The sequence below is a fragment of the Eleutherodactylus coqui genome, chromosome 11, assembly GCF_035609145.1.
Source record: "Eleutherodactylus coqui strain aEleCoq1 chromosome 11, aEleCoq1.hap1, whole genome shotgun sequence".
In the NCBI taxonomy this organism is placed as follows: domain Eukaryota; kingdom Metazoa; phylum Chordata; class Amphibia; order Anura; family Eleutherodactylidae; genus Eleutherodactylus; species Eleutherodactylus coqui.
This window is the reverse complement of record NC_089847.1, coordinates 119,735,493-119,761,426: the sequence shown is the minus strand read 5'-3', so window position 1 is coordinate 119,761,426 and position 25,934 is coordinate 119,735,493. Positions and strand designations below refer to the sequence as shown.

The following is a 25,934-nucleotide window of genomic DNA, read 5'->3' as shown; positions in this document are numbered from 1 at the left end:
CAGAGCAGGTATTTTTTTTCCCAATTAAGGAAAGCAAATGGCGAAGCCAGGAGTAAAACGTAGCTGGGTGCGTCTGATTTTTACAGGTTGCACACGCAGCCGACACGTGTCCAGCGCCCTTAGGACGGACAGAGGCAGGACAAATACAATTATTTTCAGTTTTTTTCCACCAAAAGGCAGCACTGCGTATATTCAATGAACATGAGAAGTTTAATAACTGTGCTGTGTCCCTGCTAATGTGTCACAGAACGTGAGGGTAGCAGAGTTATTAACTCTGGCAGAGCAGGTTTTTTTTTTTCCCAATTAAGGAAAGCAAATGGCGAAGCCAGGAGTAAAACGTAGCTGGGTGCGTATGATTTTTAAACGTTGCACACGCAGCCGACACGTGTCCACAGCCCTTAGGACGGACAGAGGCAGGACAAATACAATTATTTTCAGTTTTTTTCCACCAAAAGGCCGCACTGCGTATATTCAATGAATAATAACTGTGTTGTGGCCCTGCCTATACAATTCTTTCCCTGCAGTATCAATGGAGGGTGCAATGCTCTGCAGAGGCGATTTTGAGAAGCCCAAAAAAAATGCAGCACAGCTAACAGCAGCCTGGACAGTACTGCACACGGATAAATATGGCCCTAGAAAGGACCGTTGAGGTTCTTGAAGGCTACACTCACTCCTAACACTCTCCCTGCCTATGCAGCACTTCTGTCCCTAATGCCGGGTGCAACGCTCTGCAGAGCCGATTTTGAGAAAAAAAATAATTGCCACTGCTAACAGCAGCCAACACACAGCTATCAGTGGCCCTAATAAGGACCTTTGGGGGTCTTGAAGCCTACACTAACTACCAATTCTTTCCCTACAGCAGCTCCGGTACAAACAGCACTGTCCCTCATCTAACTCACACGGCATCTGAGGCGAGCCGCGGGAGGGGCCGACTTTTATATTAGGCGAACACCTGATCACCCCAGCCACTCAGAGCAGGGGGGTGGTATAGGGCTTGAACGACGCAGGGGGAAGTTGTAATGCCTTCCCTGTCTTTCAATTGGCCAGAAAAGCGCGCTAATGTCTCAGGGAAGGAAGTGAAAGTAACCAGAACACCGCATGGTGTTCGTTACGAATAACGAACATCCCGAACACCCTAATATTCGCACGAATATCAAGCTCGGACGAACGCGTTCGCTCATCTCTACTCTTGACTCATCGGACTACTGTGCTCCCTGACCTCAGCTGTGATTGCTGGACTAAGCTATTGCCGACTGCCTGCCCCGACCGTCTGTCTGGACCTTGTTTCTGCATTACTAGCCATAACCATTGGCTGCCTACCTACTATGCTGTAGTTCACACCATCAGGTCCCATGTCTCAGTCCTGAGCAGCGTCAGCAGCCTCTGGGACTATCTGCATGAATAACTGCCTGGAGACCCCACAGTAAAGCCCGTATCCCGCTTGGAGGGGTCAAGGGTGAAAACCGGGGTTTGCTAGGTGCTCCTTCCGCAGATAGACCAACGCCAAACTGGTATGTGACAAGGTGGATCCAATCTGCCTGCCTTAAAAAACATTAGGTCCTCACCAATCATCCTGATCACTATGTTCTGTATACACCTAAAAACCTCTACAAAATAGTAGTCTCATTAAAACAACCCCTTTTAAGATTTAAAGGGGTTGTCCCGAGGCAGCAAGTGGGTCTATACACTTCTGTATGGCCATAATAATGCACTTTGTAATGTACATTGTGCATTAATTATGAGCCATACAGAAGTTATAAAAAGTTTTATACTTACCTGCTCCGTTGCTAGCGTCCTCGTCTCCATGGTGCCGACTAATTTTCGGCCTCCGATGGCCAAATTAGCCGCGCTTGCGCAGTCCGGGTCTTCTGTAGTCTTCTATGGAGCCGCTCGTGCCAGAGAGCGGCTCCGTGTAGCTCCGCCCCGTCACGTGCCGATTCCAGCCAATCAGGAGGCTGGAATCGGCAGTGGACCGCACAGAAGAGCTGCGGTCCACGAAGACAGAGGATCCCGGCGGCCATCTTCAGCGGTAAGTATTGAAGTCACCGGAGCGCGGGGATTAAGGTAAGCGCTCCGGTAAGCTTCCTTTACTTCCCTGCATCGGGGTTGTCTCGCGCCGAACGGGGGGGGGGGTTGAAAAAAAAAAAAACCCGTTTCGGCGCGGGACATCTCCTTTAAGCCAGCTTGACGATTAGCTTTGCCATGGATCTGGCTTTAGAAACCATCCATAATCAGCTATTATCACCAGATGTAGATGAGGCCAAGGGCCGCTGCAGGGGAAATGTGGTATTTCATGACAGCCTTTCAAATAAATGGAGAAGAATGTAATACATGATTGGGACAAGTCCATAGAGCGAAAGACGGTCGTTGTTGGAAACCCTAACGAGAACTCCCTCAATCAGGTCCATATGCCCTGATAATCTTGTCTTCATTACACAACTCCTTTGAAAGTTTTCATCAATGAAACTCTTCTGTGGTTTGGCCCTATATGGTTTCATGGACTAAAAATGGACCAGGAAGGCTATCGCTGCTCCTTAAGAAGAGCACCTAGAAGGTGTGTGAGGAGACCCATGCAAGCTCCTCTGGGAAATATGCAAATTGGAAGTTGGAACAATACCTCTGCAGCAACACCTATTGGAAGGCAGCATTCCAGCAAGTCAATGTCAGACTTTTTAAACAAGCCCTATAACAATGACTGGGAATTGTAAGGCAAAGCCAAAATAACCATACACAGACAGCTGTTTCGGGGTGATTACCCCTCATCAGCGTGCAGCAGGTCTCTGGACTAAAAAGTGATGGATAAAGGAGATGGTCAAGAACACAAAGAGAGTGCATAGCTTCTGGTTTATTTTGTGGGAGAATGAACTGACAAATGGAGTGATTGCTGTGGGAAGCGGCAGATGAGGAAGAAAGAATTCCAGAATTGCCCTCCCCACCGCATATGACTCTGCATGGCATGCATTAACCAACACGTGTGTATATATATATATATATATATATATATATATATAATGCGGAATAAGTTGGCGCTATACAAATAAAGATTATTATTATTATTATCAGTTGTATCCTGCAATTAATTCCTATGGGTCACATTTTAAAATCTGTTACTTTGATTAGTACTTGACTGAAGTTCTTTTTATTCTGCAGACTTCTTCATCGTTCCCTGCTCTTCTTTCTTCAATTTTTATTTTTTTTTTACTACAAATTGGTCTTCTGCACCATTGCTGAGGTTATTATACATGTAGAAATGAAGCTCTGCCTTGGCCCCAGCATGCCTGTAAATGGTGACAGATTGTGTCTCTCACTAGTTCTGACAATGTCTGCTCCGTGCCGGTAGTGGGACGTCTGGTTCTGGAGTGACAGAGGAGGCTGTCGAATGCCCTGCATGATTCTTTCGGCACATACATCATTCTGTCACATTATGCAGAACCCACAATACCAGCCATTTGTTGTTATCTAATTGGTAGTGCTAAGGCAATTCGAGTGCCCAGTACCCTCTGCAGAGAGAGGCCTTGGGCTGGTCAGCGGGCAGGCGGCTGAATTTCACACTCGATTTGTTGAATGCAGCAAAAAAAGACTCTTAATCTTAACATCCTAGCCAATATTATCTCTACCAAATCTCTTAAATGATTTGTTTCTTTCAGCATACACATCTTTATGTTGTATTACAGCCACCTCCGTACCCAGAGGAGAACAACTGTTATCTCTACACCCTCTATACATACGCTATCCTATTAAAAGTAGTATTTAATAACATATGTTAATACCTAGTGACTTCTTCTTTAGCCCTAATAACATTGGAGACTCTTCATCGCAAACTTTCTACTAAAGTCTGATACACTTCAGATGGTATTTCCCTCCATTCATCCTGCAAACATCTGCAGAGTTCTCTCAAAGAAGATGCATTGGCCCATCTACAATGGTGCAAGGAGCGTCGTCATTGGACAGTTGAACAATGGAAGAACATTCTATGGAGTGACGAATCACGCTACTCCATATTTAAATCAAATGGATGTACCTGAGTGTGGAGGAGCCTGGGGAACATCTTTTACCTGAGTGTGTTGTGCCAACAGTTAAGTACGGCAGAGGTTCCTTTATGGTCTGGGGATGTCTGAAGTGGCATGGTCTTGGTCTGTTGGTTGTAGTGACAACAACCATGAACACAGAGGTGAACCAGACAGTCTTGACAATAATGTGCTGCCGACAATGTGGTAATACTCTGGGAATGGTCGGCCATACTTCCAACAAGACAACGCGCCTTGTCACAAATCTAACACTGTTTTATGTTAGTTTGAGGATGTGGATGTACCACGATTGGACAGGCTGGACAGAGTCCCTACCTGAACCTGGGACAAACTGGAACGTCAGGTCAAGAAATATGAAAAGTGTCTATCTCCTTTGAGAGAACTCGACAAATGTTTGCAGAGTGAGTTGAGGGAAATACCAGCTGAAGTGTAACAGATGTAGAGTATACAATGTTATTAGGGCCAAAGTATTATCATATGGAAATACAGTAAATAGTACTTTTGATTCTTGTTGAAGTGTCCGATTACTTTTGGTAGGGCAGTGTATCTATAGAGAATGTAGAAGTTGTATACCTGAGCCCTGGTTATTCAGGGGGCTCAAAGACTCATCTGACCAATAAGAAGACACCACTATTACAGATAACATAAGTGAAGGTTACCATTACAAAATTAGCACTAGACTCCAGGATCTCCAAGTAACACCTCGGTCCATCCTGATGATCTGTGTGGTGGTCTTAGCACAACACTGACTAATACAACAACCCAGTTCACAAAACCATGGAAATTGCACTCATTGATTTACTAATACCATAGTAGACATAGTAACATTATATATTAGGCTAAAAAAAACATATATCCAGCAACATATTCCTCCCCCACCCCGCCCAATGTTGATCCAGATGAAGGCAAAAACCCCAATGATGCCAATTTTCCTCATTTAACCCTTTCCAACCCACTGTCTGACCTCTGAAGACATTATGAGTTAAGGCTGTACACCTCCGATGTTGGAAGACATCCGTCGGGGTTCTCTTACTGTATATTGCCAGCTGTCGGAGCCTAGCCAACGTGTCACCTCATGCAGTACTGGCTTTAGCCAGCAGATAGCGCCGTTGTATAACAGCAGAAAAAGAGTAAGCCCCCTAGGAAAACCAGGATACAAATTGGATTGGAAAGGGTTAAAAATATTCCTTCTCGACTCAAGTCTGGGTTTCGGAATAAGCCCTGCATCAACAATCCTTTTAAAGTAATAATTATGTTTTACTTCCCATTAATAAATACTGGCACCGGCCTCTGGAGTAAATTACCAACCGGGCCGGTGGTGTGCCACCCGAGTGGCAACCCTAACAACAAAGCGCAGCGGGCACAAATCAAAGATCAGAAACCAAATAGGCCGGGTCAGAAACACAGGTAGACTAGCAGAATAAATCAGACAAGAGCATACTGACTAGCTACAACATTACAACTGGCACCAGAGGTCTGGAACGGCAACGCTATATAGCCAGGCGGATTAGTAAAAGGTATACAGCTGACAGCAAGGAGCAACATGAAACCCTTCTAATCTGAAACCCTGGCGGTGGTAACACAGGTGATCTAGCAGAGCTGAACAGGTAATGTGGGAAGGGAATATGCAATCCTATGCATCGACCAGACTGACAACCAGACCCGTAACTAAAAGCTCTTTGACCCCAATGCAAAATGTATAACTTGACCCGCCCTAATACCATATAATACTGGTGTTGTCTTATGTGATAGAGGAGCCTCAGAACCCGGTAATGACTGCTACTTCTGCACCCCCTATAGCCACAGGTGTAACTAGAGGGGATGCAGTTGCACCCAGGCCCAGGAGCCTTACGGGGCCCATAAGGCCTCTCTTCTCTATATAGGGAGCCTAGCACTAGGAATAAAGCATTATAGTTGGGGGCCCTGTTACAGGTTTTGGGGCCCAGGAGCTTCAAGTTACGCCTCTGTGTTAAGGGGTTAAGAGAAGTTGGGGGACCCCAAGATAAACTTTTGCACTCGGGCCCATGAGCCTTTATCTACGCCCCTGCCTATAACTATGACCTAGCTTGTCGAAGCATGCCTTCCAAAGCTCTTATTTGTTTAGGCAATGACGAGAGTCCCAAAGGAAGGACCTTCCCAAGTCCTGCCGATCTGTATGAGACACAATGCTTGTCTCCGTAGCCAAGTGTGATGGATAGGAGAGAGTTGCAGGGAGTTTATAAGTAACTCCAATGTACGGAGGAGAGTGAAGTCACACAGGGAGATGTATAGGTAAATCTTAAGGATTACATTCACGGTTGATGCCCCGTCGACAAGATCTATGACATTTCCACAGTAATACATGGTTGGCCCAAGAGAGGGCAGATGTCTCACCAACTGTTGGTGTCAGTGGGAGATCAGCCATAATAATGTAGGTCTTTCAGCTATTTGTACTCCATGTATAAAATTTGTTTGGGGAGGGGGGAGGGGGGCATATTACAAATTTACGTTAAATGCTAGTAAATGACCCTTAGGATTTTTTGTTTTTGAAATTCGGACTAAACTGTATTTAGTGGAATGAACTAAAAGAAATAGAGAGATATTGGTTAATATTATGACAATATTGGAAGCGGAAAGGTTTTCTGAGCATCCGAAAAAGATGCAATGTTGGAATCCCGCAGCGGAATCCAGCCCTGGCAGCGGCGGCGTCTGCACGTACCTGCTTTCGGTTCGATGGTTCGAACAGCGAGCTGTCGGATATGCGCATTACTGATTTTTTGTTTTAAACTCCTGCTTTTCCCGCGTCATTGCCTATTGATGGATGACGCGGAATCCGCGACCTTTCCACAATGTCAATTTCGGAAGGGTCGCGGACCGGACGGCTTCCATTGACTTCAATGGAAGCCATACGTGTGGAATCCATGCAAAAATGGAGCATGCTGCGATTTTTCATCCGCGACTGGAAACCACAATTGGTTTCCGCTCGTGTGCATGAAGAATCTCTTTTCCATAGCATGCTATGGGCGGTATTTGCTGATTGGTGGGGGTCCAACAGTTGGGACCTTCACTGATCCCGAGAACGAGGGTCGAAGGCATTCCTATGTGTATGGAGTGGTATTCAAGTGTGCGCACTACCATACCATTAATTTCAGTGGGGCTGCCAGAGAAAGCCAAGCACTGGAACCCGGTTGTCTGCAGCAGATCCATTGAAATGAATGGAGCTGTGCATGTGCAACTGCCATACCATTAATTTGGGAACACTCTGTACCCCCCATTCTCGCGATCGGCAGGGGTCTCAGCAATTGGACCCTCATCGATCAACAAGTTGTCTGTTATACTTTGGATAGGGCATAACTTTTTTCGTGGGATAACCCCTTTAGCTCACCATACTTCCAATAGGCAGTAGTATTACAGTGGTACTTCTCAACCCAACACTTAATGACCTTTGATATGTTGCCAAGGCTGAATACGGTTGTTCTAACACCCCCTATTCCATTAGGATCGTGCTAGTAGCTTTTAATCTCTACTTATCCCGGAAGTAGTCCTGGCATTAGGTGTTTTGGTGATTTTAGAATACCGCTTCTCTAAAGTAATAACATGGGAAAGGGATAGTCAGAGATACTCCCCGACATTGCACTGCCTCCTGCAATTAGCCATAAGGAGTGGAGCGGTTGAGCACAGCTGATGACATCTTTCACCAACGTGTGCTCACCGACTCCTTTCTGAAGCATTGGTTGGAAAATGAGGTCTAGGCTTACTGTACATGATGGGGTTTGCTGCTATTTCCCTCCATTCATCCTGTAAATGTCTGTAGGGCTTGCTCCAAGAACATGGACACTGTTCCAGCTTGCCCCAAAGGTGTTTAGTAGGATTCAACTCAGACTCTGTGCAGCCGGTCCAATCGTGGAACATCCATAGCCTCAAACCAACTTAAAACAGTGTTGGATTTGTGACAACGTGCATTGTCTTGTTGGAAGTATGGCCGACCATTCCCAAAGTTGCTGACCATTCCCATTATTATCTAGAACAGTGTTTCCCAACTCCATTCCTCAAGGCACCCCGACGGGTCATGTTTTTTGTATTTCCTCAGTATCGCACAAGTGATTTAATTATCATCGGTGCCTCAATCATTACCACAGGTGTTCTTACTATAGGATATCCTGAAAACATGACCTGTTGGAGTGCCTTGAGGACTGAAGTTGGGAAACACTGGTCTAGAATATCACGGTACACCTCTGTCTTCATGGATCTTGCATCTACAAACAATGGATCGAAACCATGTCATGTAAAACATCCCCAGACAATAATGGAAACTCCATTCTACTTGCCACAACACGCTCAGACAAAAGGCATTCCCCAGGCATCCTCCTAACCCAGGTACGTCCATCTGATCTGAAGATGAAGTAGCATGATTCGTCACTCCATAGAACATTCTTCCACTATACAACTGTCCAATGACGATGCTCCTTGGATCATTGTAGACGGGCCGATGCATCTTCTTTGAGAGAACTCTGCAGATGTTGGCAGGATGAATGGAGGGAAATACCATCTGAAGTGTATCAGACTTTAGTAGAAAGTTTGCGATGAAGAGTCTCCGATGTCATTAGGGCCAAAGGAGCCCCACTAAGTATTAACAGATGGAAATAAATACTACATTTGATTCGTTTTGGTCCTGCACTATGTCATTGTAGTGAAGTTTTATCCACTGCCAGAAGACCACAGCAGTCAATCGCTTGCATGACATGTCATCTATCTGTAATAGGGCTGCATGCTGGGGACTCAGGGACTCAGGGCCATTCAGGTCAGACATAACGAGGGCACCAATCACAGACTCGATGAAGGCCGAGTTACCCGGCCTAACAAAGGTGCTCACTGGAGAGTACCCAAGCTCTCCATCTGCAGTCAGCAGTGGTCTCTCCCTGGCATGGACTGAGGGATCTGGCTCCAGGTCAGGCCAGATGGGATCAACCGGTGGCTGTGTCCGGAAGTGCGCCGTGGTGCATGGAGTGCAGCAGAGTGTGCCGATCATTATTGTGAAATCAGAACCGGACGCCACATTGCAGCAACTTTAACTATTCAATGACAACCAAGGAACGCGAACAGTTCGTTTTATAATATATTATAGTCAGATGTGGTCCGGCTTACAGAGAGGGTAAAACCCTTGGAGAGGGCAACGGGAGAATCGGTTAATAACACAGTCTCTGTTCCTTTCCGTTCCAGGCATCCCTCCCTAGTTCCCTGCTTGGCAACCAACTAATGCTTAGGATTCAGCCTCCACCTTACGCCAGGCAGTGCCCAGGAGATACTCCCCGCTGCAGTCTGCTGCTCGCCTCCTTTTTAAGAGCGCCTAAACCTCTTCTTTGTTGTCTCACCCATGTTCTACCCGCTCTTAAAGAGACAGTATCTTTATAAAAAGTAACCGGTACCCTTACCGACTCAACGAAGCACTGGCTACCATAGTTTTGTTACCAACCATAGTCATTGGGGTCCCCCACCATGTTTTGCCATTGGTCATGTATCAGTGGGCAAAAAGTCGTTGTTGTGTAGTGACAAAATGCTAAGTGGAAATGGTGCCAAGAAGAAGTTCTTGGGCCGCAATGCAAAATCTGTAACAGGACCCCCTACCTACCATCTGCTGCTTATAATACTGGGGTCTTCTTATGTGATGAAGGGCCTTTGGGCCTCCTAAGACTCCAGGGCCTGGTAACAAATGCTACCCCTGCCCGCCCTATAGCTACGCCCATGGTTCCAAGCTTAAATGGCAAGCATTGGCGTAACTATACGGGATGCAAGGGATGTGGTTGCACCCTGGTCCAGGAGACTTAGGGTGCCCATATGGCCTCTCTTCTACATATAGGAAACCCAGTACTATTAGCATTAGAGTTGGGGGCCCTCTTACAGGTTTTGCATTGGGGTCCAGAAGCTTCAAGTTACGCCTCTGCATAACTTTTGTACCCGGGCCCTTGAGCCTTTAGCTACACCGCCGATGGTGAGTGTAATGTATTAGGCCTGTTTCACATGAGCCTATTGTTACATGTCCATAATATGGATCTGTAATACAGTACTGATGTGTCATCCGCATGTTGCAACCGTATGTCATCAGTATTTCCTCATGATTGATCTGTATTTGCCTCCATATTTGCTGTCATTATTGGGTTTTTTTTCTACTGGATACATACGGATCTGTATTTACCCAATACAAAATAATGCAATCAATGCAAATACGTGGGAAAAACTGGGCAAAAGTCGCGAATGCTGCATTTTTAAAACACGACCGTGAAAAATACGGCCACATAAATAGATACGTATATAGATTTACATTAACATCATATTTCAGTCCGTAAAACATGGAAGCGGCCTTATTGGAATTTGTAGGGATTTACAGCTGTACCCTGTTTCCCTGAAAATAAGACATACCCTGAAAATAAGACATAGCATGATTTTCCAGAATTTTTGAGGATGCAAAAAGATTTTTCAGGCTTTTTGAGGATGCTTGAAATATAAGCCCTACTCCAAAATTAAGCCCTGCTAACAGTTAATTTAAAAAGTCAATTTAAATAGTGTCCAGGCAGCTATATATGTAAAAAAGATAAACCTTTTTGAACAAAAATTAATATAAGACACTGTCTTATTTTCGGGGAAACACGGTAGTACATACGGATCTCACGGAGGGGGTCCTACCCTTTAAACCACGGCCTATGAGTCGGTCCCAAATAAATAGAGAGGCCAACATAAAATATAGAAGATGATTAATTCTAAGCCATTTGCACGGATCCAGATTTTCAGATCCCGGCCTTTACGGCTAGCATGGAGTCCTGGCCTGATTCATCTACTTCAATATTTGATGTCCTTTATCCGCTAATCGCAGATGTTTGGCTGTGTATCACCGCTCCAGCATGCCCGCCGTGGAAACAGAGGGGCATCAGCTGTGAAATGGTTCTTTGTAAGACGAGGCAGCACTGAAATTACCGGGTCAAGCCGTGGGTACAGGAGGTGGCACCTGCATGAGTGCTTCGGCTCTTCCTTTACTGCACACCACCTGGATACAGCAGCTTTTACTGACACGCTCACCTCCCACAGTCTAGTCTCTGATCCTCCAGCAGGCATCGGCGCTGCTATTTTCAGATTTAATTGCTACATGGTGGAGAAGGGTAGTAGGGTTGGACCTTAAGACGAACGCAAGTTCACCTTCTTTACAGCGACGGAGCCCGGCGCTATTTACCAGGCAGCATCCTGCAGAACATGCCGGCATAAAGGGAGGAAGAAAAGACATTTGTTAGAAAAGGACTAAAGCGACGTGACTGGATGTGACACCGGCGGGGATTATTCATGTATTCATTCTCCATACAAAGACTGGCCTAAGGATTAACGGGGGTTCTTGCTAAGTGGCGATTAAAGGGCTCGTCTAGGCTAAAAAAAAATTCATATGTTCCTCTTAGGGAGTTAGGCCTCGGTCACACGGACGTTTTTTGGTCCGATTTGCAGATGCGCTTGCGATCTGCAGATATATAGACCCAATGCATCCCAATGGGAGCGGGCACATGTCCGTTTTTTATGCGGATGTGCGATAAATTATAGGACACAACGATTCGCAGAACACGCCTATCTGCATTCTGCGCAAATCGGTGTTCTATATATGCGCTCAATGGGGCCGGCGGCAGCAGCGCCGACCCCATTGAGAACATATACTGAAGATCGTTCTCCTCTGCCACAGCTGTAACGGCTGTGGCAGAGAAGAACGATGTTCGCCCATTGAATTCAATGGAGCCGGCAATACAGCCGGCTCCATTGAAAGTAATGGGCTGCCGGCAAGCGCGGGATGAATTTTCGGGGAAGGGATTAAAATATAAGCCCTTCCCTGAAAAACATCCTGAAAATGTCTAAAAATAAAAAAAAAAGTATACTCACCTTTTTGCTGCAGCCGGAGTTCAGCCGTGTTCGGCCGGCAGTTCTCCTGAACTGCTTTCTGTAGTATTCAGCAGCCGGGGATTTAAAATCCCCGCCTGCTGAATGGGCTGCCTCTGATTGGTCAAAGCCCTCAGCCAATCAGAGGCAGCTCTCACTCATCCATTCATGAATGGGTGAGTGAGTGCTGCCTCTGATTGGCTGAGCGCAGGGACCAATCAGAGGCAGCTCTCAACTATTGAATGACAGCTGAGAGCTGCCTCGTTTTTTTTTTTCATTTTACTCCACTTAGAATTTTTAAAAGTTTTTCAGTACATTATATGGTACCTTAAATAGCACCATTGAAAAATACAACTCGTCCCGCAAAAAACAAGCCCTCCTACAGCGACGTCGATGGATAAATAAAGGAGTTAAGATTTTTTAAAAGGGGGGAGGAAAAAACAAAAATGGAAAAAGAAAAAGGGCCGCGTCATTAAGGGGTTAATGGAGTGGGGTCTTATTTCTTGACTACAGCATCTCCCGCTCTGAAGGACTGACCTATCTCACATTATACATACAACCCATTGATTTAAATGTGTAATACTTCATTTCTCCTGTGGTGGCGCTGCAGGGAAAATGAACACTTCAAGGGTTTTACCACCACTTAAGATTGCTTCACAAGCACTCTGTCCTTCCTGTTTGCAGCTGACTAGGACATGTGACTGCTGCAGCCAATCACTGGCCACAGCAGTGATCTTCTATACCCAGTGATTGGCTGCAGCAGTCACATGACAAGGTCAGCAGCAACCAGGAAGGACAGAGTGGCTATGAAGCTATTTTAAATCATGGGTAAACCCCTTTAAGGGCCTTTTACTTGGCCTATCGGGCCCAATCAGCTGGCCCCTGAATGAACAAGCATTCGTTTGGCAGTTTATGCAAGGATAAAGATATCCGCTTGTAGGCTGTACAATTCCCCATGTGTACAGGGGGATGTGTAGCCGAACATTGATAGTATGGGTATGAATGGTCCTCGTAATTACAGATACACTGCTCGTGCGGAACATAATACGCATGCTCGGATAGACATGCTCATTGTCGATCAACAATCCTTAGCAATCTGCCCAGGTAAAAGAACCCTTATTGTCAGGTTTGCCCACAGGTTACAGCTGATCACTGGGGATCCTTCAGGGGGGCACTTTGTGATCTATTTATTGTCAAGGCACACTACTAACAAGTAGGGATTATCCAAAGAGAAGAACCCCTCAAAATTATGACTACTGTCTCCCTCTAGCAGGATCCCTGAAACATTCATTTTAGTATTTGTATTACAGCTGCAGCCCATACAGTTCAATTGAACTCAACTTACATTAGATCGCCATGAAACTCCATGGTGCACCCTAGGACCCGAGGGAGTTCAGTTGTTGCAGGGTCATGACAAGGGGTATGTGAGGATAGGTGACTGTAGAGGGCGCCACCTTGCTTCAGGTCAGAAAGGGTGCCGTTTTATTGGTAAACCATTTTTTTGCAACACTTAAGTTTCTCTACAAGAAGCGCCCCATCAGCCCCCGGGGGAGTGGAGCTTCTTCTGTATTGCTCCACGCTCCCGGCTGGTTCTCTGATGCTCTGGGCACCAGCTCTGCAGCGGATCCTGATGCTGCCCACATCTCTTTTAATTATGGAGTCAGATCTAGGGTCGGTTTTAATTGTGGGCTGGATTAGGGCTTTGTATTAATTGTGAGGGGGGAGGGGCTGATCTGGGGGTATCTATTAATTATAGGGGTTGATGTAGGGGACAGTGGAAAATCTGCAACAGGGGACTCCCAGCTACTATGTGTCATTTATAATACTGGTGTCTTCTCTTGTGGAAAATACATCCTGGGTGGCTGTATGCAACCCGAATGTAATCTTTTACCCCCTCAATGTCTATACAGAGGATTTGGAGCTCTGTATCAGAAAAATGGAGCTCTATACAGATGTTACAAAGTTTTAAGGGGTTGCACCAAGTTATAGAGTTGTGGATAGGGGATAACTTGACTTATATCTTGTAGATAGGGGATAACTTTATGATCATTGGGGGGGGTCCAATCGCTGGGACCCACACTGATCCTGAGTCCCGGTTGGTCCCCAAGTGAACGGAACAGAAGTCACATAGGCGCTCCATTGCTCCATTCACTTCAATAACAGCCATCTCCGTCACTGTCATTGCAGTAAGTGGAACAGTGGCGCAACTGCGTAAACTCTGCTCCATTCCTTCTGGGACCCAATGGACCCTCATTCTCGGGATTGGTGGGCGTCCCAGTGGTCGGATTCCCACCGATCATAAAGCTATCCACTATCCTGTAGTTAGGGGATAACTTTATAACTTGGCACAACCCCTTTTAACTTGAGTACCTTCCTATGACAAGTTCTCTTATCTTAAAGGGATCGTCCGGGACTTTGGAAACTTTTTCTATTGATGAACTACTGTATCCTTAGATGCGTTTAACGAATTCACCGGGAGCCGCGCTGCAGTTGCTGCGGTACAGATGGCGCAAGCTTCTTCCTGCTCTGTCCATACTGACTGTGATGCCAGTAATCATCTGATTGGCGGGGATCCCGAGAAGCAGACCCCGCTGGTCATCTAATGATGACCTATCCTAAGAATAGGTTATTAGTAGAGATGAGCGAGTATACTCGCTAAAGGCAATTGCTCGAGCGAGCATTGCCCTTAGCGAGTACCTGCCCGCTCGAGACGAAAGGTTCGGGTGCCGGCGCGGGGGAGCGGTGAGTAGCGGCAGTCAGCAGGAGGGAGCGGGGGGGGGGGGGAGAGGGAGAGAGAGATCTCCCCTTTGTTCCGCCCCGCTCTCCCCCGCAGCTCCCTGCCCGCCGCCGGCACCCGAACCTTTTGTCTCGAGCGGGCAGCTACTCGCTAAGGGCAATGCTCGCTCGCCATAAATGGCGCTCAGATATCGAATTCACTGTAAGACAAATGCTAATGGCCGCTGCTCTGGTACTGAATATTTTAGCCCTTCTATATAGTCATTATCGGATGTAGACTCCGATTATCTTTGCATCGGTTGTTTTGCGGATTGGACTGGAGTTCAGTAATCTCGGAGTCTCTCCCTAAATATAGACAGCACATTTGTATAAGAGCAGCGACACTTCTGACAATCCCATATTTCCCTGTAATAAATTCCATTTCACTCTTCTTTTCTAATTTAATTCCCCCTTTGAAAGGCGCCCCGTGCCCCGCAGAGCTTATCAGTTTCATTATCAAAGTGTTTTCTCTGCTGTCAGTATTACATAACACTTTGCCACCAACATCATCTTTGTAGTTGCAGTCAGCAGAGGCACAGGTCTTTGAAGTTATGTGAATTTCTATAAAATATCCATTTGTATGAATACACAATTCCTTCCATGAAACTTTAAACATGTCTCTCTTTGCCTATGATATCCATATGCTCTAATAAGGCATGCAGAGAGGAATTGTTCTTATGGGACAACCCAGAAGGGGAACTTGACTGCTCAGCTCTTCAATCCTTAAAGAAGTCATCTCATCAGAGAGAAAGCGCTTTCAAAATGAGACCCCCGGGGTAATCAGTTAATTGTCTTGGGTCCTGTTCCCATCTAACAAAGGGAAAATATGATGGTCCTCCCGATTAATGTCCATCCTTGCGATATTGTTCACTTAGAGACCCCATTGAGTAGCACATTGGACCTCCTTTGGCCTTCAGAACCACAGAAATTCATTGTAACGTCTGTCCACGGGTATCAGAAGACCCAGGGTGTGCCAAGAACACCTTCCCAATGTCATTACTAGACCTCCACCATCTTGACAGGAAGGGTTCATCAATTCATGCTGCTTACGACAAATCCTGACCTCCCATCAGCACCAGGCAATAGAAATCTGGGTTCATCTGATCAGCTGATGTTTTTTTACTGCTCAGTGGTTCGATTTTTGAACTTTTTTGTTCACCTGAGTCTCACCTAATGACACTAGGACTGGTCATCTGCTGTTATAGCCCATCCATACTATGGTTGTGCGAGCAGGCTCGTTAGTTGGAGCACCAGCAACATATTTGGTCGCTCTGGACTGTGCAGTACCTGTTCATCAGAACGATTCCTGACATCCTCCTCTGACCCCTGTCATCGACGATTTGTCTCCATCCACAGGATGCCCTTTCGCTAGATGCTTTTCCTCAATTACACCAGAAAGAAAGAAGAAAACCCCATGCGGTTGGCAGTGAAATCCTGGCCTCAGCTAGTCTGGCACCAATGACCAGGCATAGACGAAAGTCGCTTAGATCGCTGGATTTTCCCATCTAACATGGATTGACACTGAAATTGATCCCCAGAAGACGTGTCGTTATCTTATGCTACACTCCGAGATCACAGCTCTAATTTCTGTACGGGGAAGCGTCAATCATGGAAAGGCTTGGAGCGCTAATAAAGGATGCAGTCGGTATAAATGATCCAAGATCAGAACTTCTCGCGGTATTCCCATCTTTAGCACTTAATGCCTGATCGGTAAGGATCACACCTGTGGGTTCCTCATCTATTGGGAGAATGAGGATCCAGTAACCCCTGTTCACTAATATCCATTTGTCGCATTCACCATGCACTTCCATGTAGAGTTGGATGCATTTGCCCTTGGCTTCCTCCATTGAAGTCTATGGGTGCTACAGAAAGAGCCAAACCTGCTATCTCTTCATTGAAGTGTATGTACAAATGTAGAGGCCAGGAATCGGTGAACATGGGTCCTAGAGGATTCCCGAGATATGATCCCCACTTATTAGGCACTTATGGCATATTCTGTGAGTATATGGTACACTCGCTGCCAGGTTCCCCCATAGCTGCATGCAGTTGATTGCCCGGAGTCCCAGCTTATTGGTGGGCGGCTTTTCTAACAAAAAAGGAATGTCCATAAATACACCCAAAAATGAATCCAGTGATGTCACCAAACCAAAAAGTAAACTCATAAATGACCCCTAGAATCCACTCCAAGTTTCTAGCAGTGATGGTGATTGGGTTGGATTTAGCGTCTGCCTTCATGTCCCCTAATTGTCTGGTAGTAATACAATTATTTACATATATTAAGTAAATCACACTAAGGACATAACTATACAAAATCCCTGTCATTTGGCGACTCTGAACCTGATCAATAAGACTGCCGGGCGTTGTATGCTAATGGCTGTATTCACTTACTAACTGCAATGATCAATGGCAAAAATACATTAGTGGTGGATGTCTAACCTGCAGCAGATCAATGAGATTCTACTGTTCCTTTAGGTCATGGAGCAGTGATATATGACTGGTGAATAACCTTCAAATATCTATCTGACAGCGCCTGCGGGTCATTGTAATAGAATGCCGGCCATTAACGGATATCCAAAATCCAACATTTATCAGATCAAGAAAAGAAATGTGTCTCCTGAGCAAAAAGTTCAAGGAACCTCTATGATCTGAGAGCCTAATTAGGAACAAAAACAATATACACTGTCCTACCAAAAGTAATTGGGACCTGAGCAAGAATCAAAAGTACTGCTTATTTCCAAATGTTAATAGTTAGTGGGGCTCCTCTGCCCTAATGATATTGGATATTCTCCGTGGCATACTTTTCTACTAATGTTTGATACACTTCAGCTGGTATTTCCCTCCATTCATCCTGCTAATGTCTGGCGGTTTCTCTTAAAGAAGATGGTCACACTTCATGTTTCCTGATCCGACACTCCAGTTCATCCCAAAGATGTCCAGTAGGGTTCAGGTTCAGACTCTGTGCAGCCGGTCCAATCGTGGAATATCCATATCCTAAAAACAATGTAAAGAAGCATTGGATTTGTGACAAAGCGCGTTGTCTGGTTGGAAGTATGGCCGACCATTCCCAGAGTATTGTCACATTGTCGGCACACATTATTGTCTAGAATGTCAGGGTCACCTCCGTGTTCATGGTTCATGTCACACCAACCAACGGACCGAGACCATGCCACGTAAAACATCACTGGACCATAACGGAAGCTATGCTGTACTTAACTGTTGGCATAACACACTCAGGCAAATGGTGTTCCCCAGACGTCATCCACACCCAGTAACACCCATCTGATTTCAAGCAGCTATGGCAAAGCAGCTGCTTAAAACACGCCAGAATGTTACGCCATTGTATGTCATTCCTGTTGGGATTTTAATATGTCTCAATGAAGCCGTGATTTTATGGATGCTGGATTCTTTTCTTGCTGTCTTCTACAATTGATTCTGGTCAAGTCCTGTTGGTGCGCCGGTTCATTTTCTCTCTAGCATAATTCGTCACTCCATAGAACGTTCTTCGATTGTTTAGCTGTCCAATGACAACACTCCTAGGACCACTATAGACAGGCTTATGCATCTTTGAGAAAACTCACCAGACATTTGCAGGATGAATGGAGGGAAATTCCAATTGAAGTGTATCAGACGCTGGATGGCTGGAATCGTTCAGTGTAAATGCCTACACGATCTGAAATGAATAATGTATACTTTATTGGAGCCTCTCGCCCTTTCATAGTTGGTGCTTCCCTGTATGGAAATCAGACCAGTGACCCCTGCTTTCTCTTCATATCCCTCATCATAGTAGTGAGAGATATTGTAATATGATTCCACATTAAAATGGAAAAATCCAGTCATCTGAGCAACTTCCAACAAAGCCTGGTCATCGGTGCTAGACTAGCCGGGGCCAGGATGTCACTGACACCGTTATGGGGTTTTCTTATGTAATGGTGTGCAGAGTATACAGAGAATGGTGTGATTGAGGGAAAACATCCCGCAAAAGGGGATCCTGTGGATGGAAATAACTCGTCGGCAAAAGTGATCAGAGGAGGATGTTCTGCCCAACAGGTGCTGCACAGTGAAGAGCAACCAAATACAATACTGGTGCTGCAACTAACATGTCTGTTAGCACGGAGGGGCTATAACAGCGGACAACCAGTTCCAGCGCTATTGTGTGTAAGAGAAGCAGAAAGCAAAAGAGCACAAAAATTGTATCACTGAGCAACAAAAAAATCTAGATTTCTGTTGCACCGTGCTAATGGAAGGTCAGAACTTGGCACAAGCAGCATTAATCGAAGACCCCTTCCTGTCAGCTGATCAGAACCTGTCAGGATCTTCATCTAATTTGCGGCAACTACAAAAAGCTTCCTGTCCGCAGGGGCCGATATTCCTGCAGAGCAATTTTAACACCTAGTGGAATCTATGCTATGATGAATTGCTGCCATTCTGAAGGCCAAAGAAGGTCCAATGAGCTACTAGATGGGGGGCTCTAATGAAGTGGCTATTCAGTGTAGGTTGCATAGAATCATAGAATGGTAGAGTTGAAAGGGACCTCCAGGGTCATCAGGTCCGACCCCCTGCTCAGTGCAGAATTTACTAAATCATCCCTGACAGATGTCTGTTCAGCCTTTGTTTGAACACTTCCATTAAAGGAGAACGCACCACCTCCCGTGGTAACCAGTTCCACTCATTGATCCCCCTCACTGTCTAATATCTAATCTGTGTTTCCTCCCTTTCAGTTTCATCCAATTGCTTCTAGTCTTTCCTTGTGCAGATGAGAATAGGGCTGATCCCTCTGCACTGTGACAGACCCTCAGATATTTGTAGACCGCTATTAAGTCTCCTATCAGCCTTCTGTTCTGCAAGCTAAACATTCCCAGATCCTTTAACCGTTCTTCATAGGACATGATTTGCTGACCGCTCACCATCTTGGTAACTCTTCTCTGAACTTGCTCCAGTTTGTCTATGTCTTTTTTAAATTGGGGTGCCCAGAACTGGACACAGTATTCCAGATGAGGTCTGACTAAGGAAGAGTAGAGGGGGATAATGACCTCACATGATCTAGACTCTATGCTTCTCTTAATACATCCTAGAATTTTGTGTTACCTTTTTTGCTACTGCGTCACACTGTTGACTCATGATCAGTCTGTTGCTTAGCTCAATTGCTCCCATTCTGTATGTGCTTTTTTTCATTTTTCTTGTCAAGCTGTAGGGCTTCTCTGCATTTCTCCTTGTTAAATACCTTTCTGTTAGTTGCCACCCACTATTCAAGCTTGTCTTTATCTTTTTGAACCCTCTTTCTCTTCTCTAACGTCAGCTATCCCTCCTGACTTTGTGTCGTCTGCAAATTTGATCCGTTTCCCCTGAGTCATCAGTATAGATGAATTCTAAAAGTTGAGTTTCACTCAAAAAGAAGTTTTCACAATTGATGTGAGCATTATTCATCTGTGACGGGTGAACGTATGAGTTTATACAATGAACTGGTCCATCTGTTCCCTCTGAGTTAAAATGAAAACTGGTTATCAGCTGGATTCAGGATTTCGCCTGCACATTCTGGTAATTAAGAATAACGTGCTTTTTGTTTTGTTTTTTTTATTTCTGTACAGATTCTTTGAAGGACCACCCAGACCCACCAGCGGGTGTCATCTGGAGAGTCACAGGAGGACTATACAGCATGACAAGAGGAGCTGTCGGAGCCACTCTAGGAGGAGTCGCATGGGTGGGAAGTAGAAGCTTGGAGCTAACAAAGACAGCAGTTACCAGTGTGCCTGCTGCCGGTGTGGGACTCGTTAAAGGAGGAATGTCAGTAGTGACTGGTGGAGTTGGAGCTGTTGGATCTGCTGTTGCCAGCAAAGTGTCCTTTGCCCCCAAGAAAAAGGACAAGTTTGATTAATTGAGTTACATGTTTATCGTCTTCTCCTCTGATGACCTGCTTGAGTCACATCAGGATGAGTGTCCCTCTCCACCATGTTCAGGTCCCAGTTGTTTGCAGTTGATCACCTGTAGTATGTCATGAGGACCTGAGCTGGTGAAGAACTGCTTCTCACAACCACCACTGAGATCAACATAAATTTATTGTAGGAGCAAAAATAGTTTCTAGATGCACCTTGAGGACCAATATGAAGTCAATGGTGGACCTTCTAGGTTAGAATGTGAGTCTACTAGAGTAAAGCATTACATGATATTTATTTATAACCCATTATTATGCATAGCGCTGACATATTCCACAGCGTTGCACTGGAAACATACTCACATCAGTCCCTGTCAATCACCTATTTTGGACAGATACCTGAAAACTGTGAGTTGTATGGTGGTCTTTGGTGGGGCTGGGGCAATGGGTGGGCAGTAGAGGCAGATGCATAAGGCACAGCTGCCTTCCCTAACTGGGGTGCATAGGGTAGATGGGTAGTAAACTTTTCTAGACATAATCTATATTTGCTCTATAGTCTGAGAACCATAACTAGTGCCATCAAATGTATGTAGTGACTGATAAATGTAAGTACTGTGACTTATACTATTTTATATGGGATTGCGTCACTAGGCACTGACTGTAGTGTTATATGGAAGCGGTACTCTTACTGCAGCATCCCATAGGGTGACTCCGGACACAGGGCATACGTTGAAAAGCGGGGAGGGTAAGATGCTGGCTTGTCACGGCGACACTTACCACACTTCCTCCCGGAGGGACGCACATAGCCTTGGCCAGGGCAGCGCTGGTCCTCTTCCGGACACCCCCAGGATAGGGATGCCCAATAAACTGGAGAATAGGGATAGTAGTTATCACGGGTTACGCCAACGTTCCGCTACCGGAATGATGTTCGGTAGAGAATAAAGCAGCCGCAGACAGCTATAACGTACCTCAGGTCCCTAGGAACGGTCAGAGCCTGGCAAAACTTTACTTGAATAAACTTCAATAGTACAAGGCAGAATAAACAATGTTCCAAGTGCAGGCATTAAGACAGACTTGAGTGAGTGTACCTCCACACAGTGATCCCTGACTTTAGGACGCCCGTGTGTAAACAATAGAAGATGTGTACCTCCACCCGGCGGTCCCAGACTTCAAGATGCTGGATGTGTGAATTAAACACGAATACCTGTGCACTGGGCCTTGAGGAAAACTCCATTTACTTCTCTCTCATGCTCTCTCTCCACTTGGGGCCTCACTCTTCTCTCATGCTAGAACAGTCAATCCAGGGAACCTCTCCTCCTTTTCCATTCTTCACTACATGAGGGTTGAAGGTACCCTCGTGTAGCTGGCACTCTTTGTCAGGAACCCAGAAGACATGGACCTTTTCCCACTCTCAGACACTCCTATTTATAATCACACTCATCCATGTGACAGGACATAAACTGATACATTCACAGGCAATCTGCAGGCTTTTGCAAACAGCAATACACATAACAGAATGACTAGACACTTTTGCACAGCACACCAACATAAGACATGACCTATATGACATAATGGAGGGGGCCAGGAATGGATGTACTGGGCCACTACATTACACTGACATGCCAAAATTCATAGGATAGCAGTATGTAAATTGATCATGAAATGATGACTCATGGTATGGCAGGGGAATGCCCACACCCGTATCTGGTGTTATCTTGTGAGTGAGGTTGAACACTGGGCAGCGTGCACATGACAAGGCAGTATTATCAGAGTTGGAACTAGGCCTAATAGTGGGTGCCAGATGGATGGGACACTGTCTCCAACGCTGAATGGGCATTTGACATTCATTTATCCACTGTGCCATGTATGTACCGTGACTACGTCATAGAAGGCATTACCACCCACAGTTGACAACACAGCAGCCTCATGGGTGCTTAATGATCGTGATGGGCCACATCTGGCTAGAATTGTTCATTTGAACAGACAAGTGACTCTAACAGAAATCACATCCACCATCAATGCAGGAGACTCCAATAGGATAATGCATCGGGACATCAGGACCAATGTGTCCAGAACTGGTTTGAGGAGCATTCTGGAGAGTTCCTACACATGGTGTGACCTGCACTTCACCCAACATGAGCCCAATTGAGCATTTATCGGATGTAGAAGAGAGGTCCAGTCACACCCAAAATCATGCACCTACAAATGCCACAGAACTGCGGGTGGCTATCCAGACAGCATGGGTAGAATGTAGAATTGATGCCACATGGCGTTGCTGGGGGGCATCATACATAATATTAGTTACGGTCCCATAACTTTTGGCATGTCAGTGTATATGGCCTCTTATATTGCTTGTTTACACAATATGACATAATTGGTAGGCGATAAGTCAATGGCCAACATAACATTATAGAGGTTCCTGTTTGGTCCACAGGAACCTCTACAATGTTATGTTGGCCATAGACTTAAAGGAGTTGCTTCATCTAGGTATAGGTAAAGTCCCCTGGTCCCCATGACCGACTCCTAGGGTGATGTCACATTGTGACATTTTCTTGGCAGACTCTTTTTGCAGGGTGGTTTATCATTGCCTTCCCCAGTCATCTTTACCCCCTAGCAAGCTCATTTTACCAACCTCAGAAGGCTGAGTCAACCTTGAGCCAGCTACCTGAACCCTGCAAGGATTGAACCTGCAACCTTCAGATCTGCCTTAGCACTCAGTGCCACACAAGGCCCAATGGGAATTCAGTGGTCATCAGTTGATCACTACTGGTCCAGTAGAACTTGAAGCACTCAGCTGTTTTTATAGTGGATTGAGGCTACATGTAGTACAAGCTGAGTGTTTCAGTGTGTGAGGTGATCTTTGTATGGATCCCAAGGAAGGGAACCCCCATTTACGACATCCATATACCCTAATATGAACAGGGGTTGTCCCCATTGGATAACTCTTTCAAGAGAACTGACAGCTACCCTGACTACCTTCCCCTATAGACATGCCTGCTTGGATTGGTCATGCATGCATGCTTATTTCTGGGGCTGCTTATTAATGAAGCATCAGACCCAAAGGGGTTGTACCACAATTGACTTTTAGCACTTGTCCATAGAATAGGTGATAAAAGTCTGATGGGTTAGGGTTTAACTGTTGAGACACCCACCGATCTTGAAAACAGGCTTCCTATGTCCCCCTCTTCTCGTCATTGTGGGCTTAGTCACAGTGATGTGGAGATTGCATGGAACTTCATTTGAGCATGCACAGCACTGCTCCATTCATTTAAATAGAGCTGAGAGAAATTGCTAAGTACAAGCGCTCAGCTATCTCCGACAGTCCCATTGAAGATGAATGGAGCAACTCCATTAAATCTCCGCCACACTGCTCAGTAAGTGAGGAGGAGAGGGGGACACAGAAGCCTTGTTCTCAGCAGTGATAAATGGGTAGGTGATGAAAGTCAATTGTGGTACAACCCCATTAAAATCCAAGGTTGATCAGCAGTTTGGCATTATAGATGTGAATAAGTAGGGTCTAAACTTAAGTCTCAAGTCTATGGCCAGCATAAGAGATGAGCAGCATTATAAGGGGAGGGTATACATGTGAAGTGACACCTACCTTAATTGCACAAAATTGAAGCTGGGCATTATATAAATGAATAGTTTATGTGGTATCATACTATAAATGTGATCAATGGTGTAATTGAGAGGGAGGTGGTAGTTTCTACGCAATGGTCCAGGTCCTGGGAACCTCTTCCAGCTTCTGAGATGCCTGCAGCTGTATTCTCAATGCCTGGGGCAGCACTGTCCAATCAGAGAACAGATATAGAGCATTGGTAATCTTAAGAAGTAGTGTAGCCATCTTGGAAAAGCAATGAAGGGTTTCGAGAACCAACAAATCAACGGTAAAGCACCAAAAATGGAGTTCATCCGTAATATTACTCTTTCCCGTCTAGTCCCGAGACAGTCCGAACGGTAACTTAAAGGAATTTCCAAGGCATTTACTATCGATGACCTAACCTTAGAATAGTTCATCAGTAGCTGATCGGGAGGGTGATGTTTTCCATTAAACTTCCGGCTCGGACCCCAATGTGGACTCTCGGCACAGCTGCACAGTCATGGGGCCCAAGGATTAGCTGATTGGCTCCCATTGAAGTTTAATGGAGAGTGATGCTTTCCATTAAACTTCTGGCTTGGACCCCAATGTAGACACTTGAGTGGGCTGCACAGACATGGGGCCCAAGGATTAGCGGATTGGCGGAGATCCCAAGTGGTGGACCCGCGCTGATCAACTATGGATAAGTCATTGGTGGGAAATGCCCGTAAAACCCCTTTAAGTCTATATCTGTGCAGGAGATTTGGAGTTCTGCAGCAGGAAAAGTGGAGCTCCGACCACCATGAAGTAGCGGTATATTAAGAAATTATACAACACCGAATTTTAGACTTCTTTAGATTAGATTGTGCCTTAAAGCAGAGCATTATGGGAATCCAAGAGTCTCCTGACTGTGATTCTTTTATGGGTTTAACAATGCAACAACGGAGTTGAATCAAAAGATAACACATACTATCACCCGGTACGTTATCTCCGCTCATATCAGCCTGACAGCCCAGCCTTTACCTGCTGTGATCTTAATAAACTACACGGAATAAAAAAAGTTGCGTCTCCCAGTAGCTGACAATGGGTGTAATAACATCGCTGATATCCTTTGTATCTTAATCAGCAGTGACATCTACTTTTCCGCAATGAATGTCTGGAATCAGTTTAATTTATTTTCTCTCATTGTCGTCTTTATTAAATTGTCATCTCCTGTTAATATTGCGGCTAGATCACCGATATCATATCTAACAGATAGCCTGATGCCGCAGTCATTGCCTATTCTATCCTAGTACTGGGTAGCAATAAACAGGAGGTTTAAAATGGTCGTAGAGTATTAGCATTAGTAAAAAATGGCTGCTTTCTTATAAAAACAGCGCCACAACTATCCACAGGTTGTGTGTGGTACTGCAGCTCAGCCTCATTCATTTTAATGGAGCTAAGTGGCAATATCAGATTCAACCAATGACTAGGCATGGCGCTGTTTCTGGAAGAAGGTAGCCATGTAAAATCCTTTTAAAGATTATGGACCTCTCTGACATGGAAAAACATGTTATGATCTGTACTCATGTTAATGATTACTTAAAAGTTAAGAAAGTTGCACTAAGTTTCAGGCTGCAGTCTTCATTCCTTTATTCATTTTCATTCCTAGTTTCATACTCTCACGTGAAGTATCCATCCCAGTAATGTATGCTGGATGTGACGTCTATGTGTCTGGATGCTACTGCCTTCGCTAGTTCTCATGTATCAGCACAGCAGGAATTCCTTCTACAGCCATGAGGAACATATTCTCCCTTGTACT

The 25,934-nt window shown here is 45.3% G+C and overlaps 1 protein-coding gene across 1 annotated transcript in view; it reads left to right on the top strand.

The window, feature by feature from the left end:
- LOC136582398 (transmembrane protein 263-B-like) overlaps positions 1 to 25,730 on the top strand; it is a 222,240-nt gene extending 196,510 nt beyond the window's left edge. The window contains exon 3 of the mRNA XM_066583423.1: positions 20,273 to 25,730. Within this exon, the coding sequence (XP_066439520.1) occupies positions 20,273 to 20,559 (287 nt within the window). The 3' untranslated portion in view covers positions 20,560 to 25,730. The remainder of the gene's footprint in view (positions 1 to 20,272) is intronic.
- The last annotated feature ends 204 nt before the right edge of the window (positions 25,731 to 25,934 follow it).